This window comes from Trichoderma asperellum, chromosome 5 (genome assembly GCF_020647865.1).
Source record: "Trichoderma asperellum chromosome 5, complete sequence".
In the NCBI taxonomy this organism is placed as follows: domain Eukaryota; kingdom Fungi; phylum Ascomycota; class Sordariomycetes; order Hypocreales; family Hypocreaceae; genus Trichoderma; species Trichoderma asperellum.
The window spans coordinates 1,257,646-1,274,262 of record NC_089419.1 but is presented as its reverse complement, the minus strand read 5'-3'; the positions used below and the strand labels follow the sequence as shown (position 1 = coordinate 1,274,262).

At 49.1% G+C, this 16,617-nt stretch overlaps 9 protein-coding genes across 9 annotated transcripts; 4 read left to right on the top strand and 5 right to left on the bottom strand.

Annotated features, from left to right (window-relative positions):
- Nucleotides 1-27: 27 nt before the first annotated feature.
- TrAFT101_008576 (uncharacterized protein) lies at nucleotides 28-913 on the bottom strand. Its single transcript, XM_024907953.2, has 3 exons — nucleotides 529-913; nucleotides 393-448; nucleotides 28-323 (listed from the first exon to the last, which is right to left on the bottom strand). Exons 1-3 carry the CDS (start codon nucleotides 707-709, stop codon nucleotides 291-293), a joined length of 270 nt encoding a protein of 89 aa, XP_024762013.2. The 5' UTR covers nucleotides 710-913; the 3' UTR covers nucleotides 28-290.
- A 1,122-nt stretch (nucleotides 914-2,035) lies between these two features.
- Nucleotides 2,036-2,602, bottom strand: TrAFT101_008575 (uncharacterized protein; the record flags this gene model as incomplete). Its single annotated transcript, XM_024899864.2, has 2 exons — nucleotides 2,036-2,499; nucleotides 2,557-2,602. The coding sequence occupies 2 exons, from the start codon at nucleotides 2,600-2,602 to the stop codon at nucleotides 2,036-2,038; spliced, it is 510 nt and encodes a 169-aa protein (XP_024762014.1).
- A 264-nt stretch (nucleotides 2,603-2,866) lies between these two features.
- Nucleotides 2,867-5,163, top strand: TrAFT101_008574 (uncharacterized protein). The gene is made up of 3 exons (XM_024899794.2): nucleotides 2,867-3,078; nucleotides 3,141-4,447; nucleotides 4,515-5,163. The coding sequence occupies exons 1-3, from the start codon at nucleotides 2,877-2,879 to the stop codon at nucleotides 4,992-4,994; spliced, it is 1,989 nt and encodes a 662-aa protein (XP_024762015.2). The 5' UTR covers nucleotides 2,867-2,876; the 3' UTR covers nucleotides 4,995-5,163.
- Nucleotides 5,164-5,312: 149 nt separating this feature from the next.
- Nucleotides 5,313-6,183, top strand: TrAFT101_008573 (uncharacterized protein; the record flags this gene model as incomplete). Its single annotated transcript, XM_066128380.1, has 3 exons — nucleotides 5,313-5,369; nucleotides 5,423-5,502; nucleotides 5,563-6,183. Exons 1-3 carry the CDS (start codon nucleotides 5,348-5,350, stop codon nucleotides 6,181-6,183), a joined length of 723 nt encoding a protein of 240 aa, XP_065984498.1. The 5' UTR covers nucleotides 5,313-5,347.
- Nucleotides 6,184-7,369: 1,186 nt separating this feature from the next.
- TrAFT101_008572 (uncharacterized protein) lies at nucleotides 7,370-8,249 on the top strand. Its single transcript, XM_024899887.2, has 2 exons — nucleotides 7,370-7,572; nucleotides 7,644-8,249. The coding sequence occupies exons 1-2, from the start codon at nucleotides 7,508-7,510 to the stop codon at nucleotides 7,972-7,974; spliced, it is 396 nt and encodes a 131-aa protein (XP_024762016.1). The 5' UTR covers nucleotides 7,370-7,507; the 3' UTR covers nucleotides 7,975-8,249.
- A 21-nt stretch (nucleotides 8,250-8,270) lies between these two features.
- Nucleotides 8,271-11,341, bottom strand: TrAFT101_008571 (uncharacterized protein; the record flags this gene model as incomplete). Its single annotated transcript, XM_066128379.1, has 5 exons — nucleotides 8,271-10,142; nucleotides 10,207-10,295; nucleotides 10,368-10,795; nucleotide 10,938; nucleotides 11,053-11,341. 5 exons carry the CDS (start codon nucleotides 11,339-11,341, stop codon nucleotides 8,271-8,273), a joined length of 2,679 nt encoding a protein of 892 aa, XP_065984497.1.
- Nucleotides 11,342-11,514: 173 nt separating this feature from the next.
- On the bottom strand, nucleotides 11,515-11,844 carry TrAFT101_008570 (uncharacterized protein; the record flags this gene model as incomplete). The annotated part of the gene is made up of 1 exon (XM_066128378.1): nucleotides 11,515-11,844. The coding sequence occupies one exon, from the start codon at nucleotides 11,842-11,844 to the stop codon at nucleotides 11,515-11,517; it is 330 nt and encodes a 109-aa protein (XP_065984496.1).
- Nucleotides 11,845-12,043: 199 nt separating this feature from the next.
- On the bottom strand, nucleotides 12,044-12,205 carry TrAFT101_008569 (uncharacterized protein; the record flags this gene model as incomplete). Its single annotated transcript, XM_066128377.1, has 1 exon — nucleotides 12,044-12,205. One exon carries the CDS (start codon nucleotides 12,203-12,205, stop codon nucleotides 12,044-12,046), a length of 162 nt encoding a protein of 53 aa, XP_065984495.1.
- Nucleotides 12,206-14,207: 2,002 nt separating this feature from the next.
- TrAFT101_008568 (uncharacterized protein) lies at nucleotides 14,208-16,601 on the top strand. The gene is made up of 3 exons (XM_024899877.2): nucleotides 14,208-15,454; nucleotides 15,517-15,685; nucleotides 15,792-16,601. The coding sequence occupies exons 1-3, from the start codon at nucleotides 15,361-15,363 to the stop codon at nucleotides 16,546-16,548; spliced, it is 1,020 nt and encodes a 339-aa protein (XP_024762018.2). The 5' UTR covers nucleotides 14,208-15,360; the 3' UTR covers nucleotides 16,549-16,601.
- The last annotated feature ends 16 nt before the right edge of the window (nucleotides 16,602-16,617 follow it).

Sequence of the window (16,617 nt, the reverse complement as noted above, 5' to 3'; positions counted from 1 at the left end):
TAATACTGATCTATAATATGATCTGTGTGAAAAGAGGTTAAATATCAATAATGCTAGATACTTATTTCAGTTTTACTGTGTATGAGAAAAATATTGGAGTGGTAATGAGTATTTGAGTAGGCACGAATTTAAAGGGTTTTCACGGCGATGCGTTGAATTTATAGCCAAGAGTGAAATAAGTGCTCGTGGTTACTTTGACATGCTGGAGTTTCTATAGAAGAGCCTATAGAGCTATAATCATCACAGGGATGACTATGCCAAAAAGGTCCCTGCTTTCTGTCCCACATCATTTACATTTCATTGCAAATAAGACCCTGTCCAGCCTGTATCAAGAAATTGTATTAGTAAATGCGCGAAAGTGTTGAGTGTGGCCAATACATGAATCAACATACAGTTCCGAGAGTGCAGCAATTAGGCTTGCTGCTGCCAACGCAGCCATCTGGGCCAACTAAAGAAAGATTAAAACGTTAGCAATTTGGGCTCCTACTACGATATCTGAAAAGAAAAAGTATAAAACGAAACCCATACCGTTACGGCAATCAAGGGCTAGAAGACCAAGGACGTTGACGCTGCAGCACATGGGGCTGCTGTTGATCAGGCCGCCAGGGCAGGAAAAGGAGCCGCGGCTGGCAATGCTGTGAGACTCAGTCTCGGTGATGGGGGCGGCGAGGCCCAGGGTTAAAAGAGCGGCAGCAATAAACAGCTTCATTATGGCAGATTTATTTAACAAGTAAGATTGGATACTAAAACGTTGTCACGTCTGTTGCGATTGTAGTCTTGGGTTTGCAGGAGAGAAATCATTTGCTTTTGAGTTGGGGGACCTGACTTATAAAGGCCAAGGGACAGCCCACATCCGGCTTGGGATAATCACAATCTCGTATGATAGTTTGCGGGCTATTAAAAGTCTCAGTCTGTCTCAGCATTTTCCTGGAATGCGTTTAGCTGGGCTTCTTATATTGCGACGTACTGGGCTCTCGTGCATCATAAGCGGTTGTTCATCTCCAGTGCGAAGCCAGGGAGGAAGGAGAAACAGTAGCATCGCCGCTATTCGCATATAGTCTGTGAGAGCTATAGCTCTTACAGGAGGGTCTCAGCTATATCTCCCTTGCAGCCAGTCTAGTGTGGTACCAGCCGTCTCTTTCGCCTAGATACAGGCGGAGAGAGTGTCCGTGCCTACCGTGCGGTACCGCTCCCCCGGTTCTGGGATATTGGCTTGTCTGAGACCTCAAGCTCGGTCTAATAAGACAGTCTCGCGGACTTATATCACTACGCGGCAATTGCTCCATGGACCTACATCGATTTGCATGAACTCCTACACAAATATCGATAAAATGTAATGCATCTTTCAAATACAGTAAGATTTATATGCAATGAGTATTTGAATTTCAACCTTTTTGCGTATGTCCGTTCTAAAGAGGCTACAGGCAGCTAATAGATCGATCAAGCTCCTAAGCGTATGACTTTCAGAATAAAAGCGCCAGCAAAAGTTAGGCCACCAAGCGGCTACCCAAACACCGAGGCTCAACAAAGGATCAGCACACAAGATGTATGTACACACACAAAGTGGCGAAACTCCTGCTTGCAGTGCTGTGTATTATTGTTGTACGCACGAATTTATTTTGCAGTCTCCGTCCCTCTGATGACCGCTTGGCCACGACGACCATGCGCCATCCTGGCCGTTAATATGATACGGTGGATAGCCCAGCGTCGTGAAAATGTCATCCCAAATACATCATCTTCTCAGATGGTCTCAAGTCAATGTTCGAGCTGTGCTCAATCCCTGGCTCGCGTCCGTTATTAGAAACTTGAGGTTGGTCTCGCACGTGTCTTTCTTCGGGTGAAAGAGTACAGGTCGAACGTCGTCATAAGGCCAGCCTCAATCTGCATGGTGAATAAATAATCCTGTGCGCATGTGTGCGTATATATATGGGTATCTCAATTTGGTGCCACCGTATTTGCCCCGTCCCGATGTTTGACAGTCAAATGCCAAAGCTATTAAATATTGGGATGATATATTTATTGACTTGGTTCACTCTCAAAGGGCGCGGAAGTTTTGTGACATGATGAGCCATCTTTTCAGCCCTCGTGCCGGATTTCTCGCCATGGAGTCCCAGTTGGGGGTTAGGACAAAAGTCTCGTTGAACATCTTCTGTGGTGCTTCCCTCCCCTTGCCGAACCGGACCTTGCCCATGGTTGTGACGACGATGCTCATCTTTCGTCCGCTCTTTTCGTTCTTTTCGCTTTCGTACACGGTTTCCGGAGCGCCATATTGGAATGAAGGGTTGATAATGTGCGTGTCGAACGACTCTATCTCATAATGCACATCCTCGCCTTGGGTTTCGAGTAGCTTGGAATACTCTTCCGGAGTAGGGACAACAGAGCCATTGATGGAGATATCGGCCGGTATCGAATATCGAGAAGACGAGTTGATGTAGAAGGTTTCGAGTTTGGCGCGACTGTTTATGGCCTGATAGTAGCTGTTGACAAAGATCTCGGCAGCTAAGATGAGGCGATGTCAGTAATAAAATCCAAGGCTCGGTTGACATTGAAACGCACCATCGCTGGAAGCTTTGACTTCCGTGTCTGCGTCTGGCAAAGGCATGATGCTGTGCTTATCGCTTGCAGCGTCGGCTATGGTTTTGAATGAGCTGCTGACGTTGCTCGTACTGTTTCCAATAGTAAATATGAGGCGTACCCCAAAGCCAAAGTCGCAGACAAAAAGTTCCAGCCTAGCTTGCCATGACGTGAAGTGCTGCCCCACCGTTATCTACAGTTATCGCCCATGTCAATTCGCACTAATAGCACTGTATCATGCAATTTCACCATCCATCTCTGCATCTTGCTCTAAATCCAAGCTCGCCGTGGGTGTCGCAACCATGCTGCTCCCATTCAGGTCGCGGGCCCTCCCGGGGCTGCGGCAAGCTCAGTCAAGGCTTGCTTTGCGATCTGGCTGGATTTGCTCCAGCTGTCGAACAACTCCGGCTGCTGTACAACGCTGGAGCAGCTCTCAAAGCTCTGCGGGGTCCTCGAGCGAGAAGCCGTATTATATAACTACGCCAATCTTTTATGTCAATGCTGGTAAATATACCTGGAGTTTAATGAGTTTCCCTAACGGTGTGACTAACATGTTATTCAAAAAGCTCCACATATTGGTCATTTATATACCATGGTCTTGGCGGATGTCATCAAGCGTTGGCAGCAGATTAAAGGTAAAGAAGCGTTTTTGTGCACGGGAACAGATGAGCATGGAATGAAGATTCAGAGAGCTGCGCTGAAGCATGGAATGGAGCCAAAGGAGTTTTGCGACGGCAACTCAAATAAATTTCGGGAATTAGTGGCGGCTGCCAATATTTCCAATGACTTCTTCATCCGAACGACTGACCAAGAACACAAGGACGCGGTAGCAGAATTCTGGCTACACTTGAAGCACTCTACCCCTGAGAGTTTGGGTCTATATAAGGGTTCCCACGAAGGTTGGTACTGTGTCAGTGATGAGTGTTTCTATCCTGAAGACTTGGTGCGGCCTAGCATTGCGCCTCAGACTGGAAAGAAGATTATGGTCAGCACTGAGACGGACAACGAGGTGGAATGGGTCAAGGAAGAGACTTGGTTTTTCCCATTAACGAAATACAAAGACGCTCTGTTGAAGCTCTATGACGAGAATCCCGGTTGGATCAAGCCTGCCCATCGAATGGCTGAAGCGAGAGAATGGATTGAGAACCATCTTGAAGACTTATCAGTTACAAGACCGGCTTCCAGGCTCAACTGGGGAGTATCTGACCCCGAGGATAAAAGTCAGACCATATATGTTTGGGTAGATGCTCTTATCAATTACATAACCAAAGCTGGATACGGAAGCAAATGGCACACGGCAAAAGACGATATGGGAATCTGGCCGGCCGACCTGCAGGTGATCGGAAAAGACATTTTGCGTTTTCACACAATTTACTGGCCCGCTTTGCTCATGGCCCTTGGATTGCCCGTCTCAAAGGGTTATCTTTGCCACAACCACTGGACCATGTCCAACCGCAAGATGTCCAAGTCACTGGGCAATGTTGTGAACCCATTCTTCGCCATTCAGCGATGGGGCATCGACCCCCTGCGATATTTCCTTATGCGCAACGCAACCTTTCACAAGGACATGAGCTACTCTAACCAGCTGATTGGCACCGTCTATATGAAGGAGCTGCAGGCAAACATTGGTAACCTTTTCTACAGAATCGCAAAGCCAAAGTCGTCAGTTAGGTGGTCGACCCTGGAAGCTGTGACGGCCTTTCGCGATGGACATTTGAACGCTTGGGCCGAGAAACACAACTCAAATGATTCCGAGGCAATCTACTTCAGCTTAGAAAGCCACTTGTCCGAAAGTCCCAAGACTTTTTGCAAAGAAATGGACGAGTATGATACAAGTGCCGCGATTCGCGTAGTTTTCGAGCTGCTTAGAGAGGTATGGTTGACTACGTATATATATTACATCGGAAATATGCAGAAACACTAACAATATTGTAAAATAGACAAACCGCTACGTTTCGGATACCAAGCCCTGGGATTTAGTCAAGAATCAAGACCCAGAGTCTCGTGTACTCTTAAACTGGGTAATCTTCAACAGCGCAGAAGCATTGCGCATTGCTGGCATCCTGCTCCAGCCCATTATGCCAACAAAGGCATCAGAGTTGCTGGATGCTTTGGGAGTCCGACCTGATAGACGAACCCTTGAGTTTGCTGCCAAAGGCAAGGACGCCGACTATGGCACTGAATCTAAGCCCGCAGAGCCGGTGCCTCGTATGAGCAAGTGGGACACGCTGTTCCCTCCAACTGCCAGCGCAGATCTCTCCGATGATGAGCTGCTAGAGCACCTCAGGGTTGCGTTACTGGATAAGACTAGAAACAAGATGAATCAGATGGCTGAGCTGCTGGCCATGGAGGCGCGCATGGGAGAGGAGGCCGTCGCTAAGCTACTGGCCGAAACACATGCAGCCAAAGTTGGTGCATAACCGTCACGAGCGTGGAGTAGTTGGAGTTTTGTATAACTTGGCACTGCCTATGTGCGCGGCACTGTAAGATATGTATGATAGGCTGGATTGTAAACCAGATGATGGGTCTTCAAATAGTAGCATTGTTATTTTTATTTAAACACAATATGTAAATTAAAATGGATATGGTGATTTTTGGTTTGATTGTGTGAATTATTGCTGCTGTTGGTTTTTCTCATTTGTTAGCGGCATACCCAATTGAGCTCATCATTTTTGGCCCAATGCGCAGCTTAATACCGCTATGCTACAAACTTTTTCATTCTCTCACATTGAGCCACCTATATGCACGACCTGAGAGCCGTCAACAATTCAACATGAGAGTCAATGAAAAAATTGGTATGAGTAATTAAATGCCCTGATCCGGTGACTTTGATGCTAAGCGTGTGTAGCTGTCTCAACGAGTAAAGTTTTACTGGTTCCATATGAAGCCCACCAGGTGCTCACATATCATGGCTGGATGAAAGATCCTGTACTAGATGAACCCCTTTCAACTTGGCAATTATTTTACAGCCTATTAACAGTTGAACAGGCTATACAAGAGGCGACTGCATCAGAACCCATGACCTTGGAGGAAGAATATGAGAACCAGCATTCGTGGCGGACGTCTCATGATAAATTGACCTTTATTGTCTGCGAGCCGTTAAGTGGAGAGCAACGAAGTGATGATGCACGGGTGATTACAGCCAGAGTCGATGACTCGCCAGACAAAATGAAGGGAGACGTCAATTTTTTCTTATACCTGGACGACGACGACGATGAAGATGGTGCTGAGCAGCGAGATGGCAGCCATATACGGCTGATGGGCGAAATAGACGTCATGATAGCCGGGCAACAGCATCGCGGAAAAGGCACAGGAGAAGCAGCAGTGCGCACAATACTGGCGTATATACGGAGCAATTTGACTGGTATACTACAGGAGTATGCGCAAGGCGAGAATTTAGACGGGGACAAGATACAGCTGGTCGGTTTGATGGCGAAGATTAAGGAAGATAATACGGGGAGTAGAGGGTTGTTTAAGAAGCTTGGCTTCAGGCAAGAGGGAGAGGCGAATTACTTTGGAGAGGTGAAGATGGTGATGAGTTGGGAGGAAGTTGAAGGCATGGGCATTGTGGATGGATTAGAGTATGAAGAAGTGGCATATATGGCTTGAGGTAATGTAAGGGAATGGCTACGTGCAATCGGACATCTTTTTTGATACAGTAGCAGTATAAAAATTGAAACAAATATTGGATGATTTAATATAGATTTTATGCTCTTAGAGCTATAGATCATTGCTTACTGCTTGCAAGGCTCATTCAAATGGTTACAGATATGAGTTGCTTTGCTCCTTATAGCTTCAGACCGGTCTCTCTGGAAGGGATCAGCTTCATGCTTAATATACCCACCCTGTCAATGACGAATGATAAATTTCACAATAATTTTAAACTCCCAGAGTCCTTCTTCTTTACAGCTGACAGCCTTTAAGCAAACTTTGATTTCCGAAAGTCTTTGTCTCTTCAACGGCCGCCTCCTTCCTAGATCATCACCCTCTTATGAGATCGTAGATAATTACCCACTTATTTCGATTTCCCCCTTGCTACTTTTCTACCACTGAGTCGACTATGGCTACGCTATTGGCTTCAAATCCATCGAAATTACAGCACAGGCCACAGCATGCAATACAGTTCGTTGATGAGTGTACTTGCGTTTCATTATTTTGTATAGTTTGTAACATTATAGATCCTAAAGCTGAGCTCTTGCACCTCTCACCAAGCCTAGCTACGCTACCAACTTGCTAATGTTTACAACATTTCCTTCCCCACAGCTTTAACATAAAAAGACTAGCGAGGCTGAGCTTAAGAGGGCTCCAATGGACAAATCAATGAAAAGTCTTCACAGCATTTTTAGCCCTCCCCAAGCCTTGGAATATGCCAGCGTGTCATTTGTTGGATTTGCAGTTGCTCTCCAGGGGTGATTTCAAACGTGGCCTATGAACGCCATGGTTGGTGTGCTGCGGATGCGATGGCTGGGGCGGGCTGGGTGGCGTCTTTTCACAGCATTTTTAACTCTCCCCAAGCCTTGATAAAACCAGGCTGCAATTATGAGTTGTTGAGTCTGCGGGCGCTCTGGGGTGTTTTAACAGCAGTCTGTAGTGGTTGGTTGTGTTGGACCTTCTCTGCCTACTAACATGAGGTAATGCTTCACAGCATTTTTAACTCTCCCCAAGGCCATCTTCACACATGCTCGCAAATCAGATCCACTTTAATGCTCCCCCACTACAGATTAGCGCACAACCCCCCACCAGCTGCAACCACCCGCCGCCAGCCGCCAAATCCAAAACCTCCAAAAATTCAACGCCAAGCTACTTCTCACCACCACCAAGCCTCGAAATCGCAACCGCAGCATCCAACAAACCCGCCCAATTCATCTCCACATCCTCTCTCCAACACCAGCGCTCGCCACACCCAAACGAGTCGCTCTCCTCTCTTCCCACAATGCATTCCATCATCCGCCTCGCGCGGCCTCTGCTGGCCCCGCGCATCTCTCCCCTCTCGCAACGGTACGTCTAAAAAATTCCTCTCCAACATCGCCAAAAAGCTTTCCAGTGAAACTAACGAGTTCTACCCGCAGGACATTCTCATGCCTCTCCCCGCTCCGTCCAACATTAACTTCCACCTTCCGACCCAACAACTCCTTCACCCCGTCAGCCACAGCAGCCGCAGCGTCACCAGCCGAAACAACAGCAACAGCCGCAGATGTCGTCCCCAAGACAGCGCTCTCAATGCATCCCTCGCTGCAGGGCGCCATGCAGCTCCGATTCGGTCCCCGAAATACCATGAACGGACATACGAGACTGGTGCAGAAGCGGAGACACGGCTGGCTGAAGAGGACGAGGAGTAAGACTGGGCGACGGATCTTGCAGAGGAGGAAGCTGAAGGGCAGGAGACATGTTGCGTGGTGAAGAGGATCTTTTTTTCAAAAAAAAACCTTTCTGGAGAGAATTATATGACGAAGGATGATCGAAATGAAAAAGAAGCTGGGATATGTGTGAATAAATACGAGTATTATTACTCTGAGGAGATGGGGAATAGGGGAGGTGTATAAAAAGGGAGCATCTAGAGGTATAGATGTATTATTGTATTGTACTACTACTTTCACGCCAAGACTCAAAACATAACAGTAAAATCAACGAGAAAAAAAAGAAATAGCTTGTCAATTGCTCAAAAATACCTGTCATTCCACCTCTTGTACATCTATCTACACTGGCCCAGTGACGCCAGTCTCACACTTCAATGTGTCTGTATGGCACACAATACTCAGATCATCGCTAGCCTCGCCAATCCACACCTTGTATCCTCCATCCACTGCAGGGACTGTCCAATCTTGAGCCACCACGTCCCACACGCTCAGATCCTTTCGTGTGAGCGTCAATGTCACCGTCGTAGACGCCCCTGGTGCCAATTCCTCCGTCTTCTCAAAGTCCCGAAGCTGGATAATCGGCGTATCATAGGAGATATTGTCTGGAAACTCCAAGTACGCCTGCACGGATGCCTTGCCGGCAAACGAATCCCCCGTGTTTTGGACAGTCACCGTGAGGTTGTACGCAACGTCCCAGAGCGCAGGGTTGCCTCCCTGGTCACCGCCGGAGCGAGGACCGGGTTTCTGGACGGTAGAATAGCCGGGCGGGTAGGAATATTTGCCATTCTTTCCATCGGAAACAGCGTTATTAGCATCGCTCTGGGAGAGCCAAGAGTAGATGTAGCGGGGGATGGAGTTGAAGCCAGACGGCGCAACGGCTTGGTTTGCGGAGGGGATGGCTTGTGAAAAATTGAGAATGCCGCTCTTGGCAGGGCGAGCAGGAGGATATGAGCTTAGCTGAGTGACTTTCTTGATTGAGGCTGCTGTGTAGGTGAAGTTTGTATAGCTCAAACCATGGCCAAAAGCGTATCGAGGCTTGGTATTGTTCTTGTTGACCCAGCGATAGTCAATGTACAAGCCCTCGGTGTAGGGATCTTGAGGTTGGTTTAGAAACTCCGAGTTGATAAGCGTGGTAACGCTACTTGGCATGTCGCTCTCGGCCTTGGTGATGGTATAGGGCAAATGTCCACAAGGAGAAGAATGGCCAAAGAGGACGTTTGTCAGGGATGTTCCAGCCTCTTGGCCCGGCAGATGAGCAACAAGCACGGCCTTGACGGATGGGAGATCAATCCAGTTCTCAAGCACCAGCGGCCCAACGGTGTGGATGACAACAATGACGTTGCTGAACTTGCTGGCAGCGTTTTGGACGAGCTTATCGCCATTATGCCAGGCGTATAAGCCAGACGCATCACGGTCGCCATGGTTGCCTTCAACGGTATAAGTGTTCTCGCCAGCGTCTGATGTGATGAATACAATAGCAACGTCGCTGGCCGAGACTTGGCCAACTGAGGGAAAGCTATCAGTGTTGTAGAACGTGACGTTGCTCGCCTCCGCGGTAATGGCTGTTATCGGATCATCCAGATAGGGGTAGTCGACAGTGCCGGAGCCCCAGCCCTGGCCAAGAGTGCCAGTATTGCAGTTGCGATCTGTGCAAGAATTAACGCCGGCGGAGTTCTTCTGAGCATCGGTGCCAAAGACCTTGAGATGCTGTGAAGGCGAAAGGGGAAGAATGTTGTCATCGTTCTTCAACATGGTAATGGCATCCTGAGAAATCTGTCGAGCAATTACGTCGTGATCGGCTTGGACTTGAACAAACTCGTTTGTGACTCCGGACGGCGAGTTTGGCCACGCGGCAGGATACAGGGGATTGACCGCGGCGCCCGAATTGGTGTCAAAATTTGTCGCCGGGTAGCCCTGATCCTGGCCCATTTGATACCATGCCGCAACAATGCGTGTGGCCGCATCGTTGAGGCGATCCATGGGGACGGACCCGTTAAGAGCAGACCGAGTGAGCTCGTACATCCAGTAAGAGTTTCCAAAGAGCGGGATTTGAGTGTCGCCAGGCATGTCCATGTCGAGACCGGCAATGGCAGAGGCAACGCCGGACATGTGCGCGAGCCAGTCGGTCTGCGTGAAGCCCTGGAAGCCCATCTCGTCTTTGAGGAGGTTATTGATGAGGTAAGGGTGCTGAGTGCACGCAGTGTTGTTTACCTGCAGTGATGAAATGAGAAATCAGCTCTTTTGAACTCGTCAAACCCAACTCGAATTCACTTACAGCATTGTATGCCATCATGACGGAGCCAACGCCTGCTCGAATGCTTTCGGCGAATGGCCAGGCGTAGAGTTCATGCATAGTCCTGTCATCTTTTCATAAGGACCGTCATCAGCTATCATCAGCCCGTCATGATACCATATGGGTTATGTATAAGTACCCACCAATATTCGAGCTGTAAGCATATTGGAAAGGATTGTACATGCGGTACATCTCCTGCTCATTGCCAATAAAGTGCTTGATTGTTGCAATCACGCCCTGCTCCTGAACTCCCTTGATCGTCTCTCTTGCACCAACAGCCTGAAGCACAGGATCGGCTCCAAAGCCCTCCCAGTTGCGGCCACCCTTTGGCTTGCGGCCAATTGGACCAACCACAGGTCCTAACCAGACGTTGACTCCCTTGCCTCGATTCTCCTTTCCAATGGCCACGCCGCGCTGGTACATCAGCGACTTGTCAAAGGTCGCACCAACCGTAATGCCGTCTGGGAAAGCTGTGACATTGTCGGCATGTCGCACACCCGCGGGACTATCATTGAGACATAGCTGGGGAAAGCCGACCCGAAGTGCAGAGCCTGTGTTTCCAGCACATCGTCTTGAATATACCACAGCAGCATTAGCTTCGTACTTATTCAAATTACCATCAAGATTGCTTTATCAGAGCCACGAGCAATTTCTTTACTTGAACAAAACACTGCTTCGTGGTGTTGTTTGGGTTGTTTCCGAAACCAACTTACCCTGTTAAGAAGTCGGTCAGCATATAAAATGTTGTACATGATCATATAACGATTACACCAAGACAGCAGAGGCGCCAAGTTTATTTTCGCTATATATAAAGAAGCCTATACTTACCCATGTATATACCAGTTCCTCCAGTGATATTTGTCTTCTCTGCTAGAGTCATGGAGTCGACAAGAGCTTTAGCTTTGGCATAGCTCTCCTGCCAATCGGCGACCCATCCTCCATACGGCGCAGGATAATACGGCGGCACGTAATAGCTAACCGCAGCTGAATCTCGGGCCGACAACTGCTCGTTTTTGTCTGTGTCGGCGATGGAGCCGGCGTGTCCTAGTGAAACGACGCTGGACAGAATACAGATGGCGGCGGCGGGCACCCCAACTCTATCGAGGAACGGGGCCATGGTGCCGATGACCAAGGATACAATGGAATAGCAGATATCAGAAGATACGAAGGGGCTATTGGAAGGGGCGCTTTTGCTCTCGCGTGCTCATGAGGGCTTCACACAAGAAACAAGTATCGACTCAAAGGCTAACCCCAACTCCAACGGACAAGAACAAGTTACGGAGAAGCCATCTAGATGGTCAAGAAACGGCCAATCGTTTCCCTATAAAGAAGAATCTGGGGGCTCCCAGGACAGGAAAGGATGGCTGAGCACTTGCATTCCATCATCGGTCTTGTGTCATGATAAGATGATCGTGACCCCTCCTGCTTTAGACGAGCCAAGACGCAGACAGGCCTATCATTTACACTGATGGCTCTCTTTTGCTCCTCATTTTTTTTTTTTTTTCTCTTTTTTCTTTTTCTTTTTTTGCTATGCTTCGTGTCATCTTTCTCATGCTTTCCTTTTCTGGCCTGTAGATGTTGATACACTACCCGAAGTGGCAGTAGTACCGCCAGAGACATGCAAGCGGTCGAATAAGGAAACGAAAAGCAAAAAGACGAGCTGAAGAGATGCGACAGCACGGTCCAGATCAGCTCAGGTTATTTCTTTATCCCTAACCCTGCCAAGAGCTGAACGGTGGCAACACCAATTTGTGATACTAGCATTGATATACGCGGTGGGAAAAAAAAACCACTAGCACCTCATGGCAAATTGGTGCTGTCATGCGACGCCGCCAAAGTCACCGCCTCCAAAGGCGCACAAATCGGACGTCACAATGGCACTCTCAGACACGCCCATCTTTTTCGGGCATCGACCATCGGGCTCGGTGAAATGTCTCGAAAGGCGGTGGTGGTGGATCGGGCGGCTTTCTGCTTTCTGCATTCCGGACGAGAGACTGGCGGGGGATTCCGCTCTGGCTACGACACGCTGTGAATCTCGTCGTATTTGCAGGGATCAGAGGAAAGCTAAGCGGCCGGACGGAGTCTGGGGAAAAGCAGGTCGACAGTGGGGGAAAAGCCATTACGTGGAGTTTCTAGGAGTGCTGTGGGTGGTATTAATAATGTTACCGCAAGTAGGCAAGGTAGCAGTAAGTGAGTATGTAGTGGTGGTGGTGTAGCTTTGGAAAGTAAAGGCACCTATTCATGTTGTCAAGATGCCCAAACCAAGGCGGCTTGCTTTGGCGGTAGAATAGCCAAGGCTGGCGGGGAAATCACAAGGAAAAGAAAAGGAAAAACAGAGACAGCAGGCAAAGGCGGATGACCCTCGGTTCAAATACAGGCTGTCAAGGGCCATTCTGTCGAATCTACAGTTTAGCGCCCTGCACGATGATCTTCTTTGGGGGGGTTGACGAGAACTTGGAGGGTGGGCAGCCCCTACGCCTTACGTACCGTGTGGTTTTCTCCCGGTTTCCATGTCGATGCTTACAACTGCCCATCGTTTTAGGTCTGAGGCATATGGCAAAGAGAGTCGTATCGTTGCTGGATAGAGCATGTCAAAGCGTGGCCTGTCAGCATGTGCGAAACACCTGCATGGCCCAAATTGACAATTTGCAGCATGTCGAAACCAACAACAACGGTACTTGATGCCGGACAGGGGCAGTCCCGCTATGACGGGATAAGGAGTTTTATCCGCAAAAAAGACAGTCCGTTATTACCGTATTGATAGATTAACGGGCGGCTGCTGCTACCCTGTAAATGGTAGGAAAAGAGACAGTTTTGAATAGCCAAGAGGAAAAGCCCCCTTAGGGAAGGACCACTTGATGCGACAAATGCTTCGTGGGAGCCTGATTAATTACTCCGGTGGATGAATGCGGTCCGATTGCCTATATTTGGAGCATATCTGGGACTTTGTCAACAGCATTCAACCCCAGTCTGTTCTGCGAGTGGATTGTCGCTCTTGTCTAACTTTTGGTGTGGCTCTACTTGTCGCCCTTGTCTTAGTTGACAACTTGCTTCGATACGAAATATATTGCCTACTCTACTGATATGGTGTTAATCTTTCTGTAGTAGGAAAGTTGTAAAAGATCTCTACCTATTTCTGTAAATAATTTCAGCTGCATTAACTTTTCAGTGCATCTTAATACATTTCTTCATAAATAGTGCCTATCTTAGTGAAGAGTCCACTGCGGGTACTAGATTCTCTTTGCGAGCTTCCATTTGGAGATGATGTCCGAGGTCAGGTGGCGGGCAAACGGCTCTTGTAGCTCGTGGATATAATCACCCAATATTGTTAGCACGGTAATTAGTCCATCAACTAGAGCTTTTCCTTTGATGTGGTGGTTAAGGTTTGTGAGTCAAGACACATGAGCTGTCAATAGCCACAATGATTGCAATTACACAAGTAATACATAGCTTTGTGTTAGACATCAGATGTAAGTGAGTTGTGAGGACAAAGAGGAACTGTAATTCAGTCTCTTTATCCCTCTTATTCTTCCTTGCCCAGACTGTATACTTGTACCTTGTCCATTCTTCCGCTCTTATCTCTGCGCCATTGTCCAGAGGAATAGCGCTGCCTTTCTCATGCACACCCCGGCAGCAGATAACCGATTTCGAGTCGTCGAGCTGCGAATTCGAGAGCCCTGGACAACAACATCATCACCCCGCAGCGCCACAGCGCAAAAGATCCCGCTCTAATGCCGGCAGAGCCCTAGCCAGTGTTAGTTGGTCCACTAGGAAGCCCGAAAAAAACACCAAGCAATGTCATTTGACGAGATTGCCGCCGACAACGTGGGCGAGGCGTGGGCGTGATCCGCGAGATGACTGGTGAACGTGCTACATGTACTCACTACAACAGCTGAACCCTTGTCGCCATCTCATATAGTGCGAGTCTCGACAGCGCCAATTGTCTTCCATGACGAGTGTTTCTGCGCACCGCATTGTGCGTTTTGAGTTTGTGTAAGCACGAGCACAGCTGCTACAACAGGCTGATACAGGATGCCATCGATGCTCCTTGTCGTCATAACGCATTGCCCCTCCCAGGGGAGAGAATGCTTGGCAGGGCCACGATGCTACACTTTGCCATCGCCCTTTTCAGATCCCCGAATAGCAAAGCAGCGTCTCATGGGCAGCATCTAACGTGAATGCTCAGGCAGCCTCTCACACTGAAAATGCCACCTACCTTGTCAGAGCACTCTAGTGTCGATCCCAGATCCTTGCACGCATCTCCCGCCCGCCTGGTGAACGTCAAAAGGTAAAAGCGCCGATCACCACTCAACCACACGCAGCACACAGCGCGCACAGCAAATTTCACAGCCGCCCTGCCCTTCTTCATCTCGCCCTGTTTGCAGAATTGACCACCAATCGTCTTTCACGATTCCGTTCCGAGATTCCCATTCGGCGCATTCATCCTTGCCCCGTTGGGAAGTTGTGCCGGGTCTGCGAGCCCTCCGGATCAGTTCTCATCCTGGATTCGACAAAAAGTCTTTTCTTCTCCTGTCTTCTATTTCTTATTTCGGAGAACCTCCGGTGCCGCTCGTTCCTTTTTGCATCTTCCCAAGAGCCGTTTCTAAGCCAACTAAACTACATGCAGACACCGGCAAGAGGAAATGGCCCCTCAGCTCGTGGAGTTTTGCGGGGTGAATGGATTGGAGCCGCGGAGGTGGCTGGCGGTTCATGCATGCACTTGGACCGGTGATACGGGACGAGAGCCTTGATGAAGGAAAAAGAAGTCGTAGCTCATCGTGAGACGCGCGTGCCTCATGGTTTTGCCCGGCATGAGGCAGTCCGTCGGCTGCCTGGAGGGATCAGGGGCGCTCGGAAACTCCGAGTTTGTAGCAGTGCCTCACATGGTTTACACCTGCATGAAGAGAAACATCATGCAGGTGTAAAAGTATATAAACGTGTAGGAACTCTCAAAATTATGAGAGAATTGCTTATATGATATTCCAGGCGATATTGTGTGAAGAAAAGAGTGTTTCGGCATTTGCAATCAAGTTTTGTCTGAAGCTTGGCTTATACTCGAGCCCTAACAAGCAAAAAACACCTTGACTTCTATCCATCTTTATCCACGCTTTCTATTATCATTATAACCATATCACAATGAAGTCCTTACAGATTCTCTCTCTTGCTGCCCTTGCGGCCGGTAGCCCCATTGGATCTATCCAAGAATATACTCGCATTCTCAAGGCTCGCCGTAAGTCTGAACCAATAACCCCCCCTCAAATATACCACTTACAAGTCTAACAACTCCCAAAGAAAGCGACACCAGCTTCACCACCACACAAGCTGAGCTCAACAACTTCCAATTCTACAGCCAGTATGCCGGAGCTTCTTACTGCAACTCCGCCACGCCTGCCGGTCAGGCCGTCACATGCGCCGACAACGTCTGCCCTGACGTTGCCGGAACTGTCGTCAACTCCTTCACGTGAGTCTCTATTATCATTTAATATCTTCGTCTCATATATATAAAACGAAAGAGAGAAAGAGAGAGAGAAAGAAATCAGCTCGCTAATAGTCAGTGCTTCAAACAGCGGCTCCGTAACCGGCATTGGCGGCTTCGTCGCCGTCGACAGCGCCCACCAGCTCATCGTCCTCTCCGTCCGCGGCAGCAACAACCTCCGCAACTTCATCACCGACGTCGTCTTCGCCTTCACCGACTGCAGCTTCGCCGACGGCTGCGAGGTCCACGACGGCTTCAACGACGCCTGGAACGAAATCGCCGACGCCGCCACCGCCGCCATCAGCCAGGCCGTCGCCGCCAACCCGGGCTTCAAGATCGTCACCACGGGCCACTCCCTCGGCGGTGCTGTCGCCACCCTCGCGGCCGCCACTCTCCGCACCCAGGGCTACAACATCGACATCTACACCTATGGATCTCCCCGCGTGGGCAACGACGTCTTTGCCAACTTCGTCACTGCCCAGCCCGGCGGCGAGTTCCGCGTCACCCACTTCGACGACCCTGTTCCTCGTCTGCCTCCCATCCTCTTCGACTACCGCCACGTCTCTCCCGAGTACTGGCTGTCTACCGGAAGTGCCACAACCATTGACTACACAATCTCTCAGATCGAGGTCTGCACCGGCATTGCCAACACCGACTGCAACGCCGGCACTTCTGGCCTTGACGTCTCCGCTCACTCGTACTACTTGGAGGACATCTCGGGATGCGCTTCCTCTGCTTTTCAGTTCAAGCGTGATGATGGCAACTCGGGCTATAACCAGACTGTTATTGACAGGATCAACAAGTGGGCTGAAGAGGACCGAGCTCTTGTTGCCTCTGGGCAGGCATAAAGCTGATGTAAATATGGCGTATATTTTGCGTACAAAAAGGGCGTTATAGGTTGGTTTTTTTTTTTTTTG